Source organism: Pleurodeles waltl, chromosome 4_2, assembly GCF_031143425.1.
Source record: "Pleurodeles waltl isolate 20211129_DDA chromosome 4_2, aPleWal1.hap1.20221129, whole genome shotgun sequence".
NCBI classification, from domain to species: Eukaryota; Metazoa; Chordata; class Amphibia; order Caudata; family Salamandridae; genus Pleurodeles; species Pleurodeles waltl.
The window spans coordinates 559,190,756-559,210,741 of record NC_090443.1 but is presented as its reverse complement, the minus strand read 5'-3'; the positions used below and the strand labels follow the sequence as shown (position 1 = coordinate 559,210,741).

At 46.5% G+C, this 19,986-nt stretch overlaps 1 protein-coding gene across 1 annotated transcript in view; it reads left to right on the top strand.

Annotated features, from left to right (window-relative positions):
- The window catches only part of LOC138293099 (complement factor H-like), a 639,206-nt gene that overhangs the window by 311,814 nt on the left and 307,406 nt on the right, over positions 1–19,986 (top strand). Inside the window, exon 16 of the mRNA XM_069232111.1 lies at positions 14,095–14,268. Within this exon, the coding sequence (XP_069088212.1) occupies positions 14,095–14,268 (174 nt within the window). The remainder of the gene's footprint in view (positions 1–14,094; positions 14,269–19,986) is intronic.

Sequence of the window (19,986 nt, the reverse complement as noted above, 5' to 3'; positions counted from 1 at the left end):
CACCCCCAGCGCCTTGAAACCCTCACGGGTACGTAGTGCACTTTATAAATTCAATGATTGATTGCTTGATTGATTTCGACGTTTGATTACTTCGCTCGATTGGGGTTTGGGTCGACTGCAGCCCTTCCTCGGCCTTGTCCATCGAGCCTACTCCGATCTCTCTGTCGTGTCTCTCCGCCATGCTTAAACAGTGATGGAATGGATGCCATTTCGATAATGACCTCACTGCCTCAGAAATATATTAGCACCAATCTCCATTAGGTCTGCAAATTGTGCCTGTCACTGAAAGACGAGGCTGCCTGTGATGCTTGCCGCTTCATGAAGACTCTTCATGACTGTGAGAAAGTAGCCTCTTTCTAGCATGGTTACCCCCACTTTTGGCTTGTTTGTGAGAGTGTGTCAGTGTGTTTTTACTGTCCCACTGGGATCCTGCTAGCCAGGACCCCAGTGCTCAAAATGAAAACCCTATTTCTCAGTGTGTTTTGCCTGTCTCACTGGGATCCTGCTAGCCAGGAGCCCAGTGCTCATGGTTTGTGGCCTAATGTGTGTGTTGTCAGTAGTGCTTAACTGTGTCACTGAAGGTCTGCTAACCAGAACTTCAGTGCTTATGCTCTCTCTGCTTCCAAATTAGTCACTATAGTTTAGTGACTTCATTTACCAATTCCAGTTGGCACACTGGACCCCCCTTATAAGTCCCTAGTATATGGTACCTAGGTACCCAGGGGATTGGGGTTACAGAAGATCCTTATGGGCTGCAGCATTTCTTTTGCCACCCATAAGGAGCTCAGACAAACCCTTTCACAGGACTGCCACTGCAGCCTGCGTGAAATAGTGCACACACTATTTCACAGCCATTTTCAAAGCACTTAAGTAACTTATACGTCACCTATATATCTAACCTTCATTTACTGAAGGGTAGGTGCAAAAATACTAAGTGTGAGGGCACCCTTGCACTAGCAAATACCTATATGTAGCTTCACAATGATAACTCCGAATATGGCCATGTAAGGTGTCTAAGATCATGGAATTGTTCCCCCATTCCAAGTCCGGTATTGGGGGGCCAATCCCATGCATCCTGGGGGCTCCACCATGGACCTCAATTACTGCCAAACCAGTTCTCTGAGGCTTGCACTGCAGCTACAGCTGCTGCCACCTCACAGACAGGGTTCTGCCCTCCTGGGGTCTGAGCAGCTCAGTCCCATGAAGGCATAACAAAGCATTTCCTTTGGGAGGAGGGTGTTGCACCCTCTCCTTTTGGAAATAGGTGTTACAGGTTTGGGAGGGGTAGCCTCCCAGACCCTCTGGAAATGCTTTGAAGGGCACTGATGGTGCCCTCCTTGCATAAGCCAGTCTACACCGGTTCAGGGACCCCCCAGTCCCTGCTCTGGTGTGAAACTGGACAAAGGAAAGGGGAGTGACCACTCGCCTGTCCATCACCACCCCAGGGGTGGTGCCCAGAGCTCCTCCAGTGTGTCCCTGGTGTTAGCCATCTTGTTTTCCAAGGTGTGGGGACACTCTGGAGATCTCTGAGTGGCCAGTGCCAGCAGGTGACGTCAGAGACCCCTCCTAATAGGTGCCTACCTGGTTAGGTAGCCAATCCCCCTCTCAGGACTATTTAGGGTCTCTCCTGTGGGTTCCTCTTCAGATTCAGCTTGCAACTTTCCACCAGGAATCCTCTGCTACTCCTACTTCATCCTCTGACCATTGGATCTACTGCAGACTGCTCCAGGAACCACTGTAACTGCAACAAAGTATCCAGAAAGGCTACTGTGACCCTGCAACTTCAGCCCCAGCCAGCAACTGCAACAGTTTCCAAGGTGTGCATGCGCTGGGGACTCCCAGTCTTCACCCTGCACCAGAAGGACCAAAGAAATCTCCTGTGGAGTGACGGAGTCACTTCCCTGATCCAGCAGACACCTTCTAAGACGACGACCAGTTCTCTGGGACTCCTCTCCTGGCAACGAGCGTGCTCCATGGAACACAGGTGGTAGACCCCTTGGACACAGACTGTTCTAAGGTCCAGCTGTCCAAATTTGGCAGAGGTAAGATCTTGCCTTCCCCGTTTGCGACAGTACCCCTGTGCACCGCATCATCTCTACCTCCTGAGGCCTCTGTGCACTACAGTATTTGCAAGCATCTTTCATACACATCCTGGCCCAAATCCCCAGCACTCTATCCTGTGACTCTCAACTCACTGAGTTGTTCTCCGGTGGCGTAGAACCTTCTTTTGTAGTGCTGCAATAACCACATTTCGCACCTTCTTTGCCCCCGTGTCCGTGGACCTCCATGGGTGCTGCCCGGTCATCTGTGGGTTCCCTCGAGTTTTGGGAGCCCCCTCTGCCTCCTCAGTCCGAGTTGAGGCCCCACATCCCTCCTGGGTCCAGGCAGCACCATTTTGACACAAACTGAGACATTGCTTGAACCAAGGCTTGTTGGACGATTCCAGCGCTGCAACTCGCCTGCATCCAACATCTCGACGTGGGACATCCTTTGCATCATGCAGGAACCTACAGCCATTTCTTTGGTGCTTTTCTGCAGACTTCTTCCAACCGGAGAATCCTTTTCTGCACCATCTTCTAGGTTGGCAGGGGCTCCTGTCCTTCCTGGAATCTTCTGTGACTTCTGGAGTTGGTCTACTCTCTTCACAGGTCTTCAAGACCAGGAATCCACCATTTGTTGCTTGCAGTTTTGCTTGGTTCTTGCAATAACTCTAATCACGACTTGTAGTGTGTACTGAGGAAACTTGCAGTACTTTATTCCTACGTTCCTGGGCTCTGGGGTGGGGTATTTTACTCACCTTTGTGGTTTTCTTACACTCCCAGCACCCCTCTACACACTTGCCTAGGGGGGAATTCGTCATTCGCATTTCACTTTCTAAGTATATGGTTTGTGTTGCCCCTAGGCCCGGGTTCTGCAAAGTCGGTCCTGGAGAGCCGGGTCCATGCCAGGTTTTTAGCATGTCCACATTTAGAAAAATATAGATTTCTGAAACATATTTTTTCTAAATGTGGATATGCTAAAAACCTGCCATGGATCCAGCTCTCTGTGTAACTATAGTGGTATTGCAGGAGCTTTGCATGTCTCCTAGTTCAAACTAAGCTGCTCTGCTACAGCTACCTCTAACAGCTTAAGCTGCTAGAACACTACTACATTTCACTAATAAGGGATAACTGGACCTGGTATAAGGTGTAAGTACCTAAGGTACTCACTACAAGCCAGGCCAGCCTCCTACAACGACCATCACGTTTGTCAACTTCAGATGTTATGTAGGGGATGGAGATGACACCCCCGACCCCTTTAGTACTGAGGACGTGGGAGGGTAACACCCACAACTATTTGCTGCAGATGAAGAGGATTTCTCCCCCTGAAAAACATTTTAGCTTCGACCTGAAGATCAAGGATCTTCTCAGCAGTCTGAGTATGGCACCCTCTACCCCTTGACACCGCCCTTACCCTGAGCAGCCTTCAGACAAAGGGCACTCAGCCTCTCTAGAGTGACAGTGACAGGCTTTCGAATCAGCACTGCCTTTTGGCCATGCTCTGCACTGACAATCACTTTGATGCCCCACCCAGCTCCGGCTCGGCACCAAAGAAGCCTTTGAGACCGACCACTTTGGTGCTGGCCATCCTCACTCTGAGCCAAACCTCAGCACTGACCACATCCGCCTTTGTGTGATCAGAACCTTGGTGCTGAAACCAAAGGCACTCTGAGTCGAAGACTTTGACATCGACCAGCATGTCCAACACCTGTGCAGCTGAGTCAATTCTCTATAAGCTGCAGGAGGAGCTCAACTCATGGTAGAAACATCTGGTTATTCACCCCCACACAGACCGTATCCTTGTCTGCTCTTCTGACCCTGCTGTTCCACCCTTGAAACATTAGATGTCCTTCAAGAAGGCCCTGGACATTTTAATTCTGGCAAAACAACACAAGAACGTGGATTAGGCTATCAGTCCCACACCCCATGCACCACCATCTCCTCACCCTGTTCCTCAACCTTTGCCCTCTCCAAATCCTTCTCCAGGGGACTGCCTTGACATCGCACCTCTGCAGTTCCCTCATTGATACGAGTGGGCATGGGAGGGGTGATGACACACTTGACACTCCACTGCAAGGTGAGCCATGGGACTCTAGTAGATAGACTGTCCAGAAGTCACAGCCACCAACATTTACCATGCCCGTCTCTCCCCCGGATAATTCCACATCCTTTCAAGAACTTATTGGCAGGTCCGCCTCCTTTCATAAAGTTTAACTCCACACTGAGCCCTTGGAGGAGGACTTCCTCTTCTAAGGTTTCTTTTCCACTCACCGCTCCACTCAGTACCTCCCCAAGGGCATGTTTAGTCTCACTCTTGATATTTTGAAAGACTCTGAGCTTATAACACATAAAGAGTATAAAAAAAATATAAAGCCTCCCCTTCTGACCCCACTATATTCAAGGACAGCTCCCTCCCGACTCTCTGGTAATCACTACTGCCTGTAAGTGAGCCATCTCCCAGGCCAGCAGGGATGCCCCAACCCCAGAAAAGGAAAGCAAATGCATAGATGTGGCAGGGAAACTGAGGGCCGCACAGTCGGCCAACCACTGGTGGATAGCTAATTCTGTCTGCTTTCTAGCAAGCCTTCTAGCAAGATATGCGTGTACCCACTGGGAAGAAAGAGAGGCGCTCCTCCCATACATCCCAGAAGAGCATAGAAAAAGGAGATAAGAGATAGTTTCTGATGGTAAGCTGATATCCAACACCTCTATTTGCTGTCAGTTGCTGCTGCTGCTAGGGGGATAAATCCCAGTATCCTGCTATGCAAACAAGCATGGCTCCGGGTCTCTGGCTTTAAGCTGGAAGTTCACCAGAATCTGCTGAACGTACTCTTTAACCCCTTCACTGCCAGGCCTTTTCCCCCTCCTGTACCAAGCCTTTTTTGGCTAATTGGGGTAGTTTGCACTTAGGCCCCCCTAACTTCTCATCCATATAAGCCATCCATGGCAACTATCCATCCTTTTTTTCCAACTTCCTAGGGATTCTAGAGGTACCCAAAGTTTGTGGGTTCCCCTGGAGGAGACCAAGAAATTAGCGAAAATACAGCTAAAATATTGTTTTTTTTAAACAAAATGGGAAAAAAGAGCTGCAGAAGAAAGCTTGTGATTTTGAAATGAAAATGACATCAACAAAGGGTTTGCGGGGCTAAAATCACCATCTTCCCAGCTTTCAGGAACAGGCAGACTTGAATCAGAAAAAAAAAAAATGTCAATGCAATTTTGGCATTTTACTGGGCCATACCCCCTTTTTACTATTTTTGTGCTTTTAGCCTCCTTCCAGGTAGTGACAGAAATGGGTGTGAAACCAATGCCGGATCCTGGACAGCTAAACATTTCTGAAAAGTAGATAAAAGTCTGAATTCAGAAAGGGTTCATTTGTGTAGATCCTTCAAGGTTTTCCTACTGAAAGTAACAGCTAAAATAAAAAAATATTGAAATTGAGGTGAGTTGATTTCTGTCCATGTGTTCTTCTGTAACTTTTCCCAGCTATGGTAGATTTTTGAAAGTAATATAATGTTGCATGTTCTGGACTCTTCTGGTTGCGGGTATATATAGGGCTTGTAGGTTCATCAAGAACCCTAGGTACCCAGAGCCAATAAAGGAGCTGCACCTTGCAATGGGTTTTCATTGTAGACCAGGTATACAGCAATGCATTTGGTGAAATATAAAGAGTGAAAAATAGGTATCAAAGAAACTTTTGTATTTCCAAAATGGGCACAAGATAAGGTCTTGAGAAGCAGTGGTTATTTGCACATCTCTGAATTCCGGGGTCTCCATACTAGCATGTGAATTACAGGGCATTTCTCAAATAGAAGTCTTTTTTACACACTGTCTTACATTTGGAATGAATAAATGTAGAGAAAATCAAGGGGCAATAACACTTGTTCTTCTATTCGGTGTTTCCCCAAGTCTCCCGATAAAAATGGTACCTTACTTGCGTGGGTAGGCCTAATGCTCACGACAGGAAACACAACATGAACACATCACATTTTCCCTAAGAAAACTGACCTGTTTTTTGCAAAGTGCCTAGCTGTGGATTTTAGCCTCTAGCTCATCCGGCACCTAGGGAAACCTAGGAAACCTATACATTTTTTTAAACTAGACACCTGGGGGAATTCAGAATGGGGATACTTGTGGGGCTCTCACCAGGTTCTGTTACGCAGAATCCTTTGCAAACCTCAAACTTTGGAAAAAAAACACTTTTTCCTCATATTTCGGTGACAGAAAGTTCTGGAAACTGATAGGAGCCACAAATTTCCTTCAGCTCAGCATTCCCCCAAGTCTCCTGATAAAAATGGTACCTCACTTGTTTTGGTAGACCTAGTGCCCATGACAGGAAACGCCCCAAAACACAACATGGACACATCAAATTTTTACATTGACAACTGACGTGTTTTTTGAAAAGTGCCTAGCTGTGGATTTTGTTCCCTAGCTCAGCCGGACCTAGGAAAACCTACCAAACCTGTGCATTTGAGAAAACTAGACACCTAGGGGAACCCAAGATGGGGTAACTTGTGGTGCTTTCACCAGGTTCTGTTACCCAGAATCCTTTGCAAACCTCAAAATTTGGCAAAAAGCACTTTTTCCTCATATTTCAGTGATAGAAAGTTCTGGAATCTGAGAGGAACCACAAATTTCCTTCCACCCAGCACTCCCCCAAGTCTCCCGATAACAATGGTGCCTCACTTGTGTGGGTAGGCCTAGTGCCCGCGACAGAAAATGCCCCAAAACACTACATGTACACATCTAAATTATCAAACACAAACTACCTGTTTTTGCGGGGGCACCTGCGTTTTTGGTCCTGTGCTCAGCAGCCATTTAGGGAAACCTACCAAACCCAGACATTTCTGAAAACTAGACACCCGAGGGAGTCCAGAGAGTTGTGAGTTGTGTGGATCCCCCAGTGTTTTCTTACCCAGAATCCTCAGCAAACCTCCAATTTAAGTAAAAAATCACATTTCTGTGTGGGATCACCCTCAGTCTCCCAACAAAAATGATACCTTACTTGTGTAGGTGGGGCAACTGCCTGCAACAAGGAAGAGCCAAAAACATGTTGACATTGAGGGGGAATCAAAGCGGGTCCAAAAGGGCAGTTTGTAAAAAAACGTTTTTAGGCTGACAAGTGGGGCAGAATTTTTATTGTTATAGATGCAACAACGCTGGGTGGTAGGAATTTTGTGGATTCCTGCAGATTCCGAAAGGTTCCATCACAAAAATGTTGGAAAATGTGTGAATTCAAGCAAAGTTGGAGGTTTCAGGGCATTTTGGGTAAGAAAATGGTGCGAGGTGCATTTGAAGCACACCACCCTGGACTCACCCAGATGTGTAGTGTTCAGATGTGTCTAGGTCTCGTAGATTTTTCTACATGGCAGCATTCCAAAGTCCAAAAAGTGCAGCCCTCACTATTCCAAGTAGGACGATTTTAAGAGTTAGACAAGCGCTCATGGCCCAAATGTAAACCCAAACCCCAAATAATCAAATGTCCTTATGCTTGCCGTTGGGATAGGATCTTTTAGTGTGCGGTGGAAGAGCTGAAAGACTGTTGCCCCCTTCAGTTCGGGAGTCATAACCATGCCCATACTGGTTGGTAGCCACCACCCCACAAATCTTTTTTTTAATTCCCTGCTATCTAGAAGGCTTTCTGCCCCCCCCCCCCAGGGAGTGGATCGGGGGTAATTGCCCCACCTGCCCACTGGTGGGCAAAATAACTTTGTCCCATTTATTTGGGGTGGGGGTATGGCCAAACCCCCACCCTCCTTTTTTTTTTTTTTTTTTTTTTTTTTTTTTTTTAATCTTCCCTGGTGTCTGGTGGGCTTTCAGCAGATGGGCATTCCATAAATAGTCCGATCTGCCCCCAACGGGGGCAGAAATACCCAACAGTAATGTGCCCGCATGGGGCGCAACTCTTGCCCAAGGTGCTGCCCCCCAGACAAAACACACACACCTATCCCTGGTGCCTAAGTGGTTTCTGTCCCCTCTGGGGGCAGATCTGCCTAATAGAAATAGGCTGTTCTGCCCATAAGGGAGGCACAAATGGCCTAAAATAAATTTGCCCCCCAGGGGAGCGACCCTTGCCTGAGGGTTTCTCTCCCCTTGTGCGAAATTGGTGCAAAAAAAATCCCTGGTGTCTATTGGTTTCTGCCCCCCTTGGGGGCAGATTGGCCTAAGAAAAATAGGCCGATCTGCCCCCAAGGTGGGCAGAAATGGCCTAAAATAAAATTGCCCCCAGGGGAGCGACCCTTGCCTAAGGGGTTGCTCCCCATCTGTAAAAAATGTTTTTTTAAAAATTCCTGGCGCCTACTGGTTTCTGCCCCCTTGGGGGCAGATCAGCCTAATTAAAATAGGTCGATCTGACCCCAATAGCCTAAAATAAATTTGCCCCCCCATGGGAGCGACCCTTGCCTAAGGGGTCGCTCCCCTTGCGTGAAATTGACACACAAAATAAATCCCTGGTTTCTAGTGGTTTGCCTAATAAAAATAGGCCGATCTGCCCCCAAGAGGGGGCAGAAATGGCCTAAAAATATTTTGCCCCCCCCCCCAAAGCAGCGATTCTTGCCTAAGGAGTCACTCCCCACCTCTTAAAAAAAAAAAAAAAAAAAAGATCCCTGGTGTCTAGTGGCTTCTGCCCCTCGGGGGCAGCGATACCCCTCCCATCCCTGCCTATAGGCGCACTGGGGGGGCGCCAGCGCTTCCCCCATGGGCTGGGCGAAGACGTAATGTTTATCTCTGTGGCGCAGCAGCGCTGCACCACTGAACGTAATCATTATGTCCGTGGCCCCGAAGAGGTTAATGATGGGCATCTCTTTGGTCCACAAGTGGACCAAGCTTCAGATAAGATAAAAAAAAATGTACAGAAACAGCCAAATCGATAGGGGCACTGCAAACACCCACTCCCTGTGGCTTCTTTCACTGCACTCCTTACTGCGGAGGTCCAGAGATGGAGTGTCCAAGTCCTATCAGCACACCCAGGTTCAGAAATCCTCCTTCAAGGGATATTTTAGAGGGTCCTACAGGGGCAACAATTCCAGAGGCATGGGTAGTTCCCAAAAGGAGCTACACTTGCCACCAAACTCTGACTTGCCCCTTCTTCAACTCCCCAACCACACTAAACCTGTCAAGGGGCTCCTACTAGTCTTCTTTCCCACATGGCAATCCGTCACCTCAGACCTGTGGGTTTTGGACATTATCGAAAATGGTTATTGGTGGAGCTCACTTCCACGCCTCCCACCATTCCACCTTGAAAACATAAACCCTCACTTGAACACCAAAGGCTTCTCACGGAGGAGGTCAAAGCCATCCTCCTCAACGGGGCTATAGTACCTGCCCCCCACCATGAGTAAGGCACGGGAGTGTACTCGCTGTACTTCCTAATACCCAAAAGAAATGGGTCCCTCTGACCCATTCTGGACCTCAGGCCCTCAAACGAATACATCCTGTCAGAGCATTTTCACATGGTGACCCTGCTGGATGTCATTCTGCTTTCCCAGGAAGGTGACTTTATGGCTGCGTTCAACCTGAAGGATGCCTGTTTCCACATACCAATAAATCTGGCTCATCGCCGGTGTCTCGGATTTTGGTCAGGAGAAGGAATTGCAGTTCAAAGTGCTCCCCTTTGAGGTCACTACTGCACCTCAAGTGTTCACCAAGTGACTCATTGGCGGCTGCACTCCTGCACTGGTAGGCCATCCACGTTTTCCAATATTTGGACAACTGCCTCATGAAAAGTGCCACCCGCCGGCAGTGCCTCAAATACACACATCACAATAGACCTTCTTAGGGTTTGCTATCAATGCCACAAAATCCCGCCTCCAACCCCTCCAGATCGAGCCCTACCTATGGGCAATTCTCAACTCGGGGTAGGCATGGCCTTTCCAGATCCAGTCCTTTCAATCACTGCTTGTTTGTTTTAACCAAATCAACAGCTCATAATCAGAATAGTCATGCCCCTCAAAGGCATGATGGCCTGCATTGCCATAGTACCTCATGATAGACTTCACATGCGTCCATTGCAAGAATGCTTGGCACAACAGTGGTCTCAGGTGGAGGATCATTGAGATGATTTAGTGTTGATTGGCCACTACACTCATTGCCCTCTGCCGTGGAAAGACACCAACAACCTGTTCTGTTCTAGTGAAGGCCTTTCCTCTACCCAGTTACTTAGAGGATTGTTACAGTAGATGCCTCCCTTACAGGGTGGGGCACACAGTTACCTGACTGTACAGGGTCAATAGTAAGTCAAGTACCCGGGCTTCCACATCAACTACCTGAAACTTCTAGCCTCTCACCTAGAGTTAAAGTTGACTTGCCTGATAGGAAAAGTTGTTCTTGTCCAGACTGACAATATGACAGCCATGTATTACCTTCAGAAATAAGGGAAGGATACTCTCCACAGCTTCCTAGGCTATCCCAGAGCATTTGATGTTGGGCTCTCCACCACAAAATTCATTTGTTGGTCGAGTACCTTCCGAGGATGGTCCATGATTCGTCCGACCTCCTTAGCAGTGGCAACAAGTCCACCAGTGGAAACTCCACCCCCAAGTCCTCCTTTGCTACTTATACAGGTGGGGGTTCCCACAGATAGACCTGTTCGCAGCAGTAAAAAAGCCAAATGCCCAAATGCCTTCAAGTTCCTACACCCACAGCCCAGCTGCAATGCACTATGGATGGACAAGTCAGTGATATTTCCATACGCTTGAACTCCTCTCAATCTCCTTCCATTTGTGGTTTGAAGGCTTCGGCAGGCGTCCCTTACGCTCAACCTGGTGGCACCGACATGGGCCCGCCATCCCTGGTTCACGACTCTGCCCAAACTTTCATTGTCTTTGCACGAGAGGCTTCCCAACAAGCCAGATCTTCTCATACAGAACCATGGAGAAATTGGGCACAGAGATATCAGATCCCTCAACCTTGTAATCTGGCTCTTGAGGTCATAGAATTTGGATACCTTGATCTTCCTGCTGAAGGCATGAACATTCTCAAGGAAGCACGCAGACCTACCACCTATGCCTCAACTCGGAGGTAGGCATAGCATGTCCAAATCCTGCCAGGATCCAGTCCTTTCAATCACGGCTCCTTTTGTTTCAACCAAATCAGCAACTCACAATCAGAACATTCATTTTCTTTCTAGGCATGATGTCCTCCTGCATTGTCATAGTACCTCATGACAGACTTCACATGTGTCCACCGCACACAGACCTACCACCCGTGCCTGAACTTAGAGGTAGGCATGACCTATCCAAATTCTGACAGATTCAGTCCTTTCAATCACCACTCCAAGGAAGCACGCAAGCCTACCACATGTGCCTGCTATGTGGCTAAATGGAAGAGATTTGTCTGCTATTGTCACTAAAAAGATATTAATCCACTGAAAGTCTCAATACAGGACAAAGTTTATTTCTTACTTCACTTTCAGGTTTCTGGGCTGGCCTTTAGCTCCATACAATTACACATAGCTGTCCTGGCTGCCTACCTTTATACGCCATTTCAATATTTTGCAACATCCACAGGTTAGCCACCACTTTTGGGAAGGACTGCTTTACAGTCAATGCACAGCATGTGTATCTACAGCCATACATGCCTCGGATGGAAACTGTTACTTACCCTGTATGCATCTGTTTGTAGCATGTAGTGCTGTAGATGTACATGTGCCCACCCTCCTCCCCGGATGCCTCTGTCTACTGCAGTAACCTTTACTATCTCTTTTCCTCTTATGTATGGGATATCTCTCTATATATCACATCGCTTCACATTCCACCTTCCCCTACCATGTGAAAAAACAATCTAACAATGAAGTCAGTGACCATGCACATCATCACCATGAGGATACCACCTTCACACATCCATGCCCAACACTAGATGGCAGGAGTATACACAGCATGTGAATCTACAGCACTACAATCCACAAACAGATGCTTACAGGGTAACATTTTCTTTAAAGGTCATCTAGTGTCTGATTTACTGATTTTGGTGGCACATCATTCAAATGTCATTACATGTCATCAAAATTACCCAACTACTACAAGAGTGGAGATAGAGCCCTTTGAGTGAAATGTTTTAATTGTTTCCTAAATGCCAGGAAAGAGGATTGAGATCACAGGTAGAGAAGCAAAGAACTCCACAGCTTACTGACCACGAATTAGAAGGCCACGTCTCCTGAATTAATCTTGCAAGTTGAATAGCTCTGTAGCATGGAAGTGTGTCATTCAAATTTAGAAGCATAAAACTCAAGGGGCCATACGTAGATTAAAATAAAGGAATTTATAAAGGTTAATGATTGGAGGTCACTGCTGCCCTGCTAAACACCATGCAATAGAGATGCAACATATCCACTACAATAAATGTACTTATGACTCATTGACTTCAGTGACATTTAGCACTGCATTGTGTACCATAACAACACTGCAAAACACAAGTACAAGGCACTTATTCAAACACACAAACCGAGATCCCCCTCAGCACCTTCATCAAACTTTTTAAAGCAATCCGTCAAGCTGGGGGGAAAAAAGCTGGTGTCAGAACCCCTTTCAGAGGGCTGCCTGGCAAGCAAGAGCTATTAGGCACAACTGTGGGGGTTGAGGCCTTTTACTCCTGAGGTCCCAGACCTGACTTTCCATGAGTCCTGAGTAACTGGGCCAAGTACTACCCCACTCAGCAGTTGACTTTCAGTGGTACCGTGAGTCGAGCAGTCAAAGGCTCCTCAGGGGGAGCTATGTGCTTGGAATGCAGAGGCGTATAACCCAACATACAAACAATAGCAGCAAAAGGATACTTAATGTAAACACACAAAGCATTTTGACACACTAAAAAATCCTCACAGCCCTTTTAATGCAAGCATGTTAGAGTTATACAGGTTAAAATTATCTACCTCCATCCTTTCTCGTAGAGGTAGTTGTTCCAATTTGAATCAGAGAGGCTACTCCTAGTTGCAGCCCATGCTAGATCCATGCACCCCAAACTGCTACACTTTGCCTTAAGAGTTCACCAGTGCCTCAGGCATAACTTTGTTCAAGTGCTCCGCAGCCCCCAGGACCCAGACAATTCCTACCTGACCTAGAGGAAGCCAGAGATACCTGAAGAACCAAGGTGGGCCTTTGCGAGCTCCAATCTTCCTTTACAGAGGCTCTGCAACTTCTTGCAGCCTTTCTCCAGGGATGCATTGTGTCTCCTCAGTCCTGAGACAACCTGCATCTATTTCAGACATCCTCTCACTCCTCCAGTAGTAATCTTTTATGGTGCTTTGAGCATCCTTAACGAGATGACTCATGGGAACAGCCTTGCCTCCAGGCATTCTAGGGTCACCAATTTCAACTTATCATGGGCAACAGCCTTGTTTTACCCTCTTCATGGCACATAGGGCTGCTGAAAACTAGGCTTCCACAGACAACAGCCCACTCCTCATGGTGGCCCCCTCCTGGCATACGGGGTTCGCCCAATGCAGTGTTCACAAGGGTGACATTGTGCTAACACAAGTAGGCCCCTCCTGGTGAACAGGGGTGGTCTCCAAACACAGCTCTCACAGGGGCAATGGCCCACTCTTCAGGGTGGTTCCCTCCTGCCACCCGGGGTTTGCCGCTCATAATGCCCACAAGGAAGCTGGCCTGTTTTCCACAGGTTGGAGAGGAGGACTTGCACTTCTGCTACAGTCCTGACCTGAAAATGTTTTGTAGAAATACTATAAGAAGGCTGGGTAAAGACAGCCAGAACCCTGGCACTTTTGGTGTAACTCAGAGAGTCCCTCCCCATGGGCCAAAGTGGATTGTTTTTTGTGCTGTGCGTTCCTTATGATGGCCCCCTCCTGGCATTCAGGGGGTCGCAAAAGGGGTTTGCCAAATGCAACACTCACACGGGTGCCAGCATGTTCTTCACAGTAGCCTAATCCTGCCACAAAGGGATCGCCCAACACAATCTAACAAGCAAGATGGCCGACACTCCATTGGCTCAAAAAGACTTGGAAATGCATAACATCTCTTCATGCGATTGAAGCATACTCCGTTATCTTGACTGGCTGTTGATTGTTAAACAAATGTGTCAAACACCTCTGCATTTTATTTTCCAGCTACATCATGTGGTGCTGCACCAGTTGTTAAAGATGGATTTGTAGAAAGACCAAGGGAAAGCTATCAGTCTGGTGAAAGAGTCGCATACAAATGCAAATCAGGATTTGTTTTCCAAAAGCTATCCTATGTGACATGTGAAGAGGGTCAATGGACGGAAAAACCTGTATGCATAAGTATGTTGATATATTTTATTTTACTAAATGTATACTGTTTGTTCGCTGTAAAGTCCTCCTGCTGCAAGCCAGTGTATTACAAATTTGAACTATGATTTAAGCAGTGCCCCAAGTATGGAGAGGAAGATTCATTCTGAGCAGGTGAGGATATTGTTGTCTCGTCTTTGAAACAGTGCAGTGTTAACTGAGCTGCTCCTGCCCACAGGACACTGTGTTCCATTGCTGGGCTTTGTTTACCAAATTGGTACATTCTGGGAAATGTGTTCCTGATTCAGTTAAATGAATCAATCTGTGAAACTAAATACTGTGATTTGTCAAAAAAGAATGCCAAGGACTGAAAATGTTTTGATGACATGGAGTCATCTGGTAACACTAGATCAGTGCACTCCAGGTTTACCAAATTTCTAAGGTCTGAGATTGCTGAAAACCAGAACAAGCATTGGCATAGCCAATAGGTCTCGTCTTCTGGACCTTTTTAGTATTTAGCCATGCAGCACATTATTCTGGGTGCAGCAACATTTGCTGTTAACTCCAAACTCATTTATGCTCACTTCTCACCAACAATTATATTTATTGTTGTTCTTGGTAATGGGCTTGTCAGTTGTCACAAGATGGACCATCTACGTAACATACGACGAGAGTCAGGGGATGCAATTTCACTGGTAGTATGTTTAGGATTATTTATCTGTGGCCAGAGCTTTAAATGCCAACGTATCCTGTTTGCACTATTACTTATCAGGAATAGGGAAGAGTAAATGGTCACAGATGTACACCAATGCTTTCTTAGGCATGAAGGAAACAGAAACATACTTAGAATAGCCAGAAACAAAAAGACTGAACAGATTGTATGTGAGGTTTGTTTATTTGCCAAACCCCAAAGTAAACCAGACAAAGAGAGTGAAGGTGAGCTGGCCATAGAAAGCTAAAGAGTAACAGCGGACACGGACGAACACAACACAAGTATTTATGCCTTGTTTTAAACAACAAAGGAGAAACTGCATTCCAACCGCAGTGTTAGGACAAGCAGTGAGGCTGGCATTCATGTCAGTACTTTACCAACTCCTGGGAGTGAAGGCCTGGGTGTGTCAGTCCGACAGGAGGCGGAGAAGGGACTTCGGACTATGAATGGGGACGTGCAGTCTCTGATCAGAGTCGTCGGCACTCTACCTGTTCCAGAAGTTTTGGAATCCGTACCAAAATGTAGAGCGTCCGGTATGGGATTTGTTACCAAAGCAAAGGCACGTAATCCTTTCAGAAGAGCGCCCTAGGCAGGAAAATGTGCAGTTCCGGGGCTTTCTGGGGAATTAAAGAGGCACCTCTTTTATTGCAGAGCTCGACATCTGAAGCAATAGAATTCAGAAAACGAAAATAGGGGTTGTCTGAAGAGCAGCGGAATGCCGTTGTTCATTTAGGTTCAATGATGTAGGATGGACCAGCTGCTGTGTGAAGGACGGGGCAGGGGGCCGGCGGGGAAGAGCGATCTTGAGATCTGGGAGCTCCCATTTCAACACTCTAGTGCGACGGTGAAACATGAAAGCACGGTGAAACATGAAAGCGGGCACGCCCACTCCAAGAGCTACCTACCTCCTCCGAAGAAAAAAATAAACAATGAACCATGAACTACGACGTCTGTGAAGGGTGCACCATGCTGAGAAAACAGAAGCAGCAAAGTTTGTTTACACACGGATCCCACGACTCCAAAAGCACACACCCTACCTCCTTAAAGGACACACTGCTCATTACCTGCCTTGGCCCCGTTGACTCACAGGGAGGACTTCCCAGCCATCAGAAACGAGCAGCTGAGAGCAGTTACAGCACTGAAGATGACCAAGCACCAACAAGCGAGTGACAAGCAGAGAGCGGAAAGAAAAGAAGCCTTTGCAATGCAATGGGTCTCGCGTTTTCTCGAGTTAGAGCTATTAGCATTGTAAACTCCTAATTGGACTTTTCTTGCCACAGGAAATGAAAAGATACAGTTTCACATAAGTGATCCGACAGCCACCATGAGAGCAAAGCAAAAGGAAACAGAAGTTCGCTCGCAGTGAAACATATCGTCAAAAATGCAATTATCCATGTTACTGCAAAAGTGCAATTATCCAGGTTACCAGCAAAAGTGAAATTATCTATGTTACCAGAAAAAGTGCCATTATCTATGTAACGGGGTCGATGTCATGCAAAGCGCGCCACTACTGCCCAGCAACATCGCGCAGCCTACGAAATAAAGAGAAAAGGTAGTCCAGAAACCATACGGAAAACATGGAGCCTCGTATGTTTTCAATAGTTTGCCGGTGTGCTTGAGGCGGGCTTAACACCGGAGAAGGCATGACGTATGCACGCCTTTCACTAATCAAATCAAGCAAATTTTAAAAGGTAAGCCCACGAACCAACCAAACTGATGGGCATGACATGGGTGTGGTTAGAAGCCTGTAGAGAGATTCCACAGGGACAGAGCGCTTTGCACGCTCGACCCTAAAAAGGAAGCCACTTGAACATGGAGCAAGCAAATAGGAATGACAAGAAAGCCAACCAAAGTTGAGCAGTGTGATAGCTGTAAACCCACTGTAAATTAACACTAGGTCTTTGGCAAACACACAGCTTGTGCTGTCATAACAAGAAAGTTTTTAGTATCCAGATACTGCATCAATTTTTTTTCTTTATTCGGGAACCTTGCTGGCTTAAATAAAGGTTCATGCCAGAAATTTGGGCTATTGATGGACAATGTATTTTTACTTGACAGGTTTCCATTTGTGGACTCATCTGCGCTGTTAAATCTGGGTCCCATCTTTAAAATATGGCTATATTATTAGTTTGCATACCACAGAGCTGGCGTTTGTGCTGGTTAAAATTGTGAGCGATGAGAAGTATTAATGTTATTTCTGATTTTATGGTTTTTAGAGTTGGCCTCAATGAAACCAAAAAGTTACAAGTAGCAAATAACGTGGTTCTCAATTGCTGCACAATTCCAGTGGTGCAGCTTATAAAAAAAGGTGATGCATTGCTTGCAGCTGAGCCTTCACTCAGTGCTACATTATTTATATATTGCCACGGGTGGGGGGGGGGGGCGTACGTTTAAAAATTCTTATGGTTGTGCTGGTGCCTAGCAGGCAGAGAACATTTTCCTGCAAAGACAAGACTGGTCAAGGTGGTGGGTTTACGACAGAAAACCTAACGCTTAAAATCTGCCATCTTAGAAAGCGATGCAGTCTCATGCCTTCACTCATTAAGTTCCTGACTGCATGGTTAGTGAAAACCTGGGGCCAGGGGCTCATGGTGAAGGGGTCACAACCTAATGTGAACAATGTAAAAACCTTCCCGCAGGCAGTGGGAAAGAGGTGCTGACAGCGGAGCCCGGCTAAAAGCAAAAGTCTCTGCAGTAATGTCCGTCGACCTGTTTATAGTTACAGGCAAAATTTTACTTGCCATTCCAACAGCCAATGTTCCCACTTAACATAGGCATCTCACATTCTGAGCGATTATCACAATTTACCGAACAATAACGGAGTGGCACGTTATTGAGAAAAGTAGAACATTGCTCGATGAAAAGAGGGAAGAAGACATCTTAAAATACACATCATTTGAAAATCGGTGCACCACAAAATGACGATAAATTTCACAGAAGCAGACCCAAGGGTGACTAGGAAGGAATGCATTGTTAACTTCTTTGGAAAATAAATGCTTAAAAGGGCATAAATCTCAGGGTACAAAAGGCAGATTACTCAGTAGCAGGGGAACAGCAGTACAAAAGGCAGCCATATTTCTCCCAATTTCCACGCTAATCAGTTATTCTAAGTCGGACTGCAACCACGGATGACTTTGTGGCTTCATCTTTCAGACCCTCAAGACTTACACAGGGCTCACTTTCTACACGGTCCAGCTCCACCATTAAGCTGGAAAAGAGACAAAGCGCATATTCACAATTGCAACTGGGCCCACGTCACTTATTTATCTGACGTCATAACGCAGAGCAATGACTCTGGGACGATAAGCAGTTGTAAACTCCCAACCGGACTTTTCTTGCCACATTAAATGGAAAAAAAGAGCGCAATCGTGCTGCTACAGTTCACTCGTAGTGAAACCTATCGGCAAAAGTGCAATTATCTACGTAACGGGCAAAAGTACAATTAACTATGTAACAGGGTCGATGTCATGCAAAGCGCTCGACTTCTGCTAAGCGAGATCACGCTGCGAAAAAAGATAACAAGTAGTCCACAAACCGGACGGAAAACAGCGAGCCTCGTATGATTTCAGTACTTCGTCGCTGCGCTCGAGGAGGGCTAACCACCGGAAAAGGCATGACGTATGCATGCCTTCCACTAATGAAAGCAAGCAGATTTCAAAAGGTAAGCCCACGAACCAATGAAAGACACTAACGTGAAATGGACGGGGCTCTGAGCCCTTTTCTAACTACTAAAGCGTCTCGCAAGCAATACAAATGCGCAAGCGCATGCTAGTGCAGACTCGACCCTAAAAAGTAGAGTTCAGAAAATTAAACATATGGCCGAAAGGATCCATGTAGCAGGGGCAGTCTCCAGGGCAGAAACAACACACCCAAAAGGTAGGAGAAATGTAAAGCATTTACCAAACAAACAAAAGGAAGTTTGAAAGGCAGGCCAAGGAACAGATGAAAGTGATGGGCATGTAATGGGCATGGTGAAAGCCACAGAAGCAGAACACAGCATGTCGAGTGACAGTGCATGAGCTCTGCCTAGGCTCAAACTAAAAAATGCATGGTTCCTCTTTAAAGAGGCAGCTTGATGTTGAATTGAAAAAAACAACAGATGATGGATGGACGGAATACAGAACAAATCAAACATTTACACCCAGTCACAGATCTGGGTTTAATCCATCAGGTTTTTTTCTCGCTGTGCAATTCCAGTTTGGACCCAGCCATATGTAAATCAGTTTTGACCCTGTTCTCCATGGCAACAGTCCAACCCGAACTGCCAGGTCAAGTTCTCACTGGTCCAGAAAAGAGCATCCTGGGACCAGTTTCGGGGTATCAGCCCTCATCAGCCAGGCTAGCTTGAATCTGGTGGCATAGCAAGCACGGGTCCCACGTCTGGGCATACCCTTCCCACCTAGGGTGACAAATACAAAAACAGATGATAGACAGAATACAGACCAAATCAAATTTCTTTCTAAATAGAGACTTGCACAGTCATTTTGATACCTGCATTGAATAGAAGAGTATGTAGATTTGTACCTAAACACAACCTTTTGGCCCCTAATGTTTGAAAGCCATCACAATGTAAGGTTTTGATTTTAACATAAAGTGTAACTGTGCCAAAACCAGTTGCCACAACAACACCCGATCTTTATCTTCTTTTGCCTTTTAGTGTACCCAATAGGTAATTACTATCATATCTAGTGGTGTGGCAAGTTACATAGCCTGAAGACTTGGAACTGTGTTTATTTTGTTTTAAACTATGGGTGGAAAAATTTAAGAGGCAACTTCACGAGCTCTTTTGGAAGTGGAAAGCAATACTGGCCTCTCAGAGAAACTGGATACATTTGCGGCGCCTAGCACTCACCTAATCACTTTCATGTTCTGAATGCCCTTCCCACCGTGTACATCTCTTTGCACACTCTGTATGGCGCCAACTCCACAAAGTCTTCAGTTCATCCCCAACTAGCACCCACCTATAATCACACTTGGGCACAGCCTCCACAATCTCCATGTGCCCAGGCCCCCTTCCCTAGGCTTTAAAGAGGATGAAA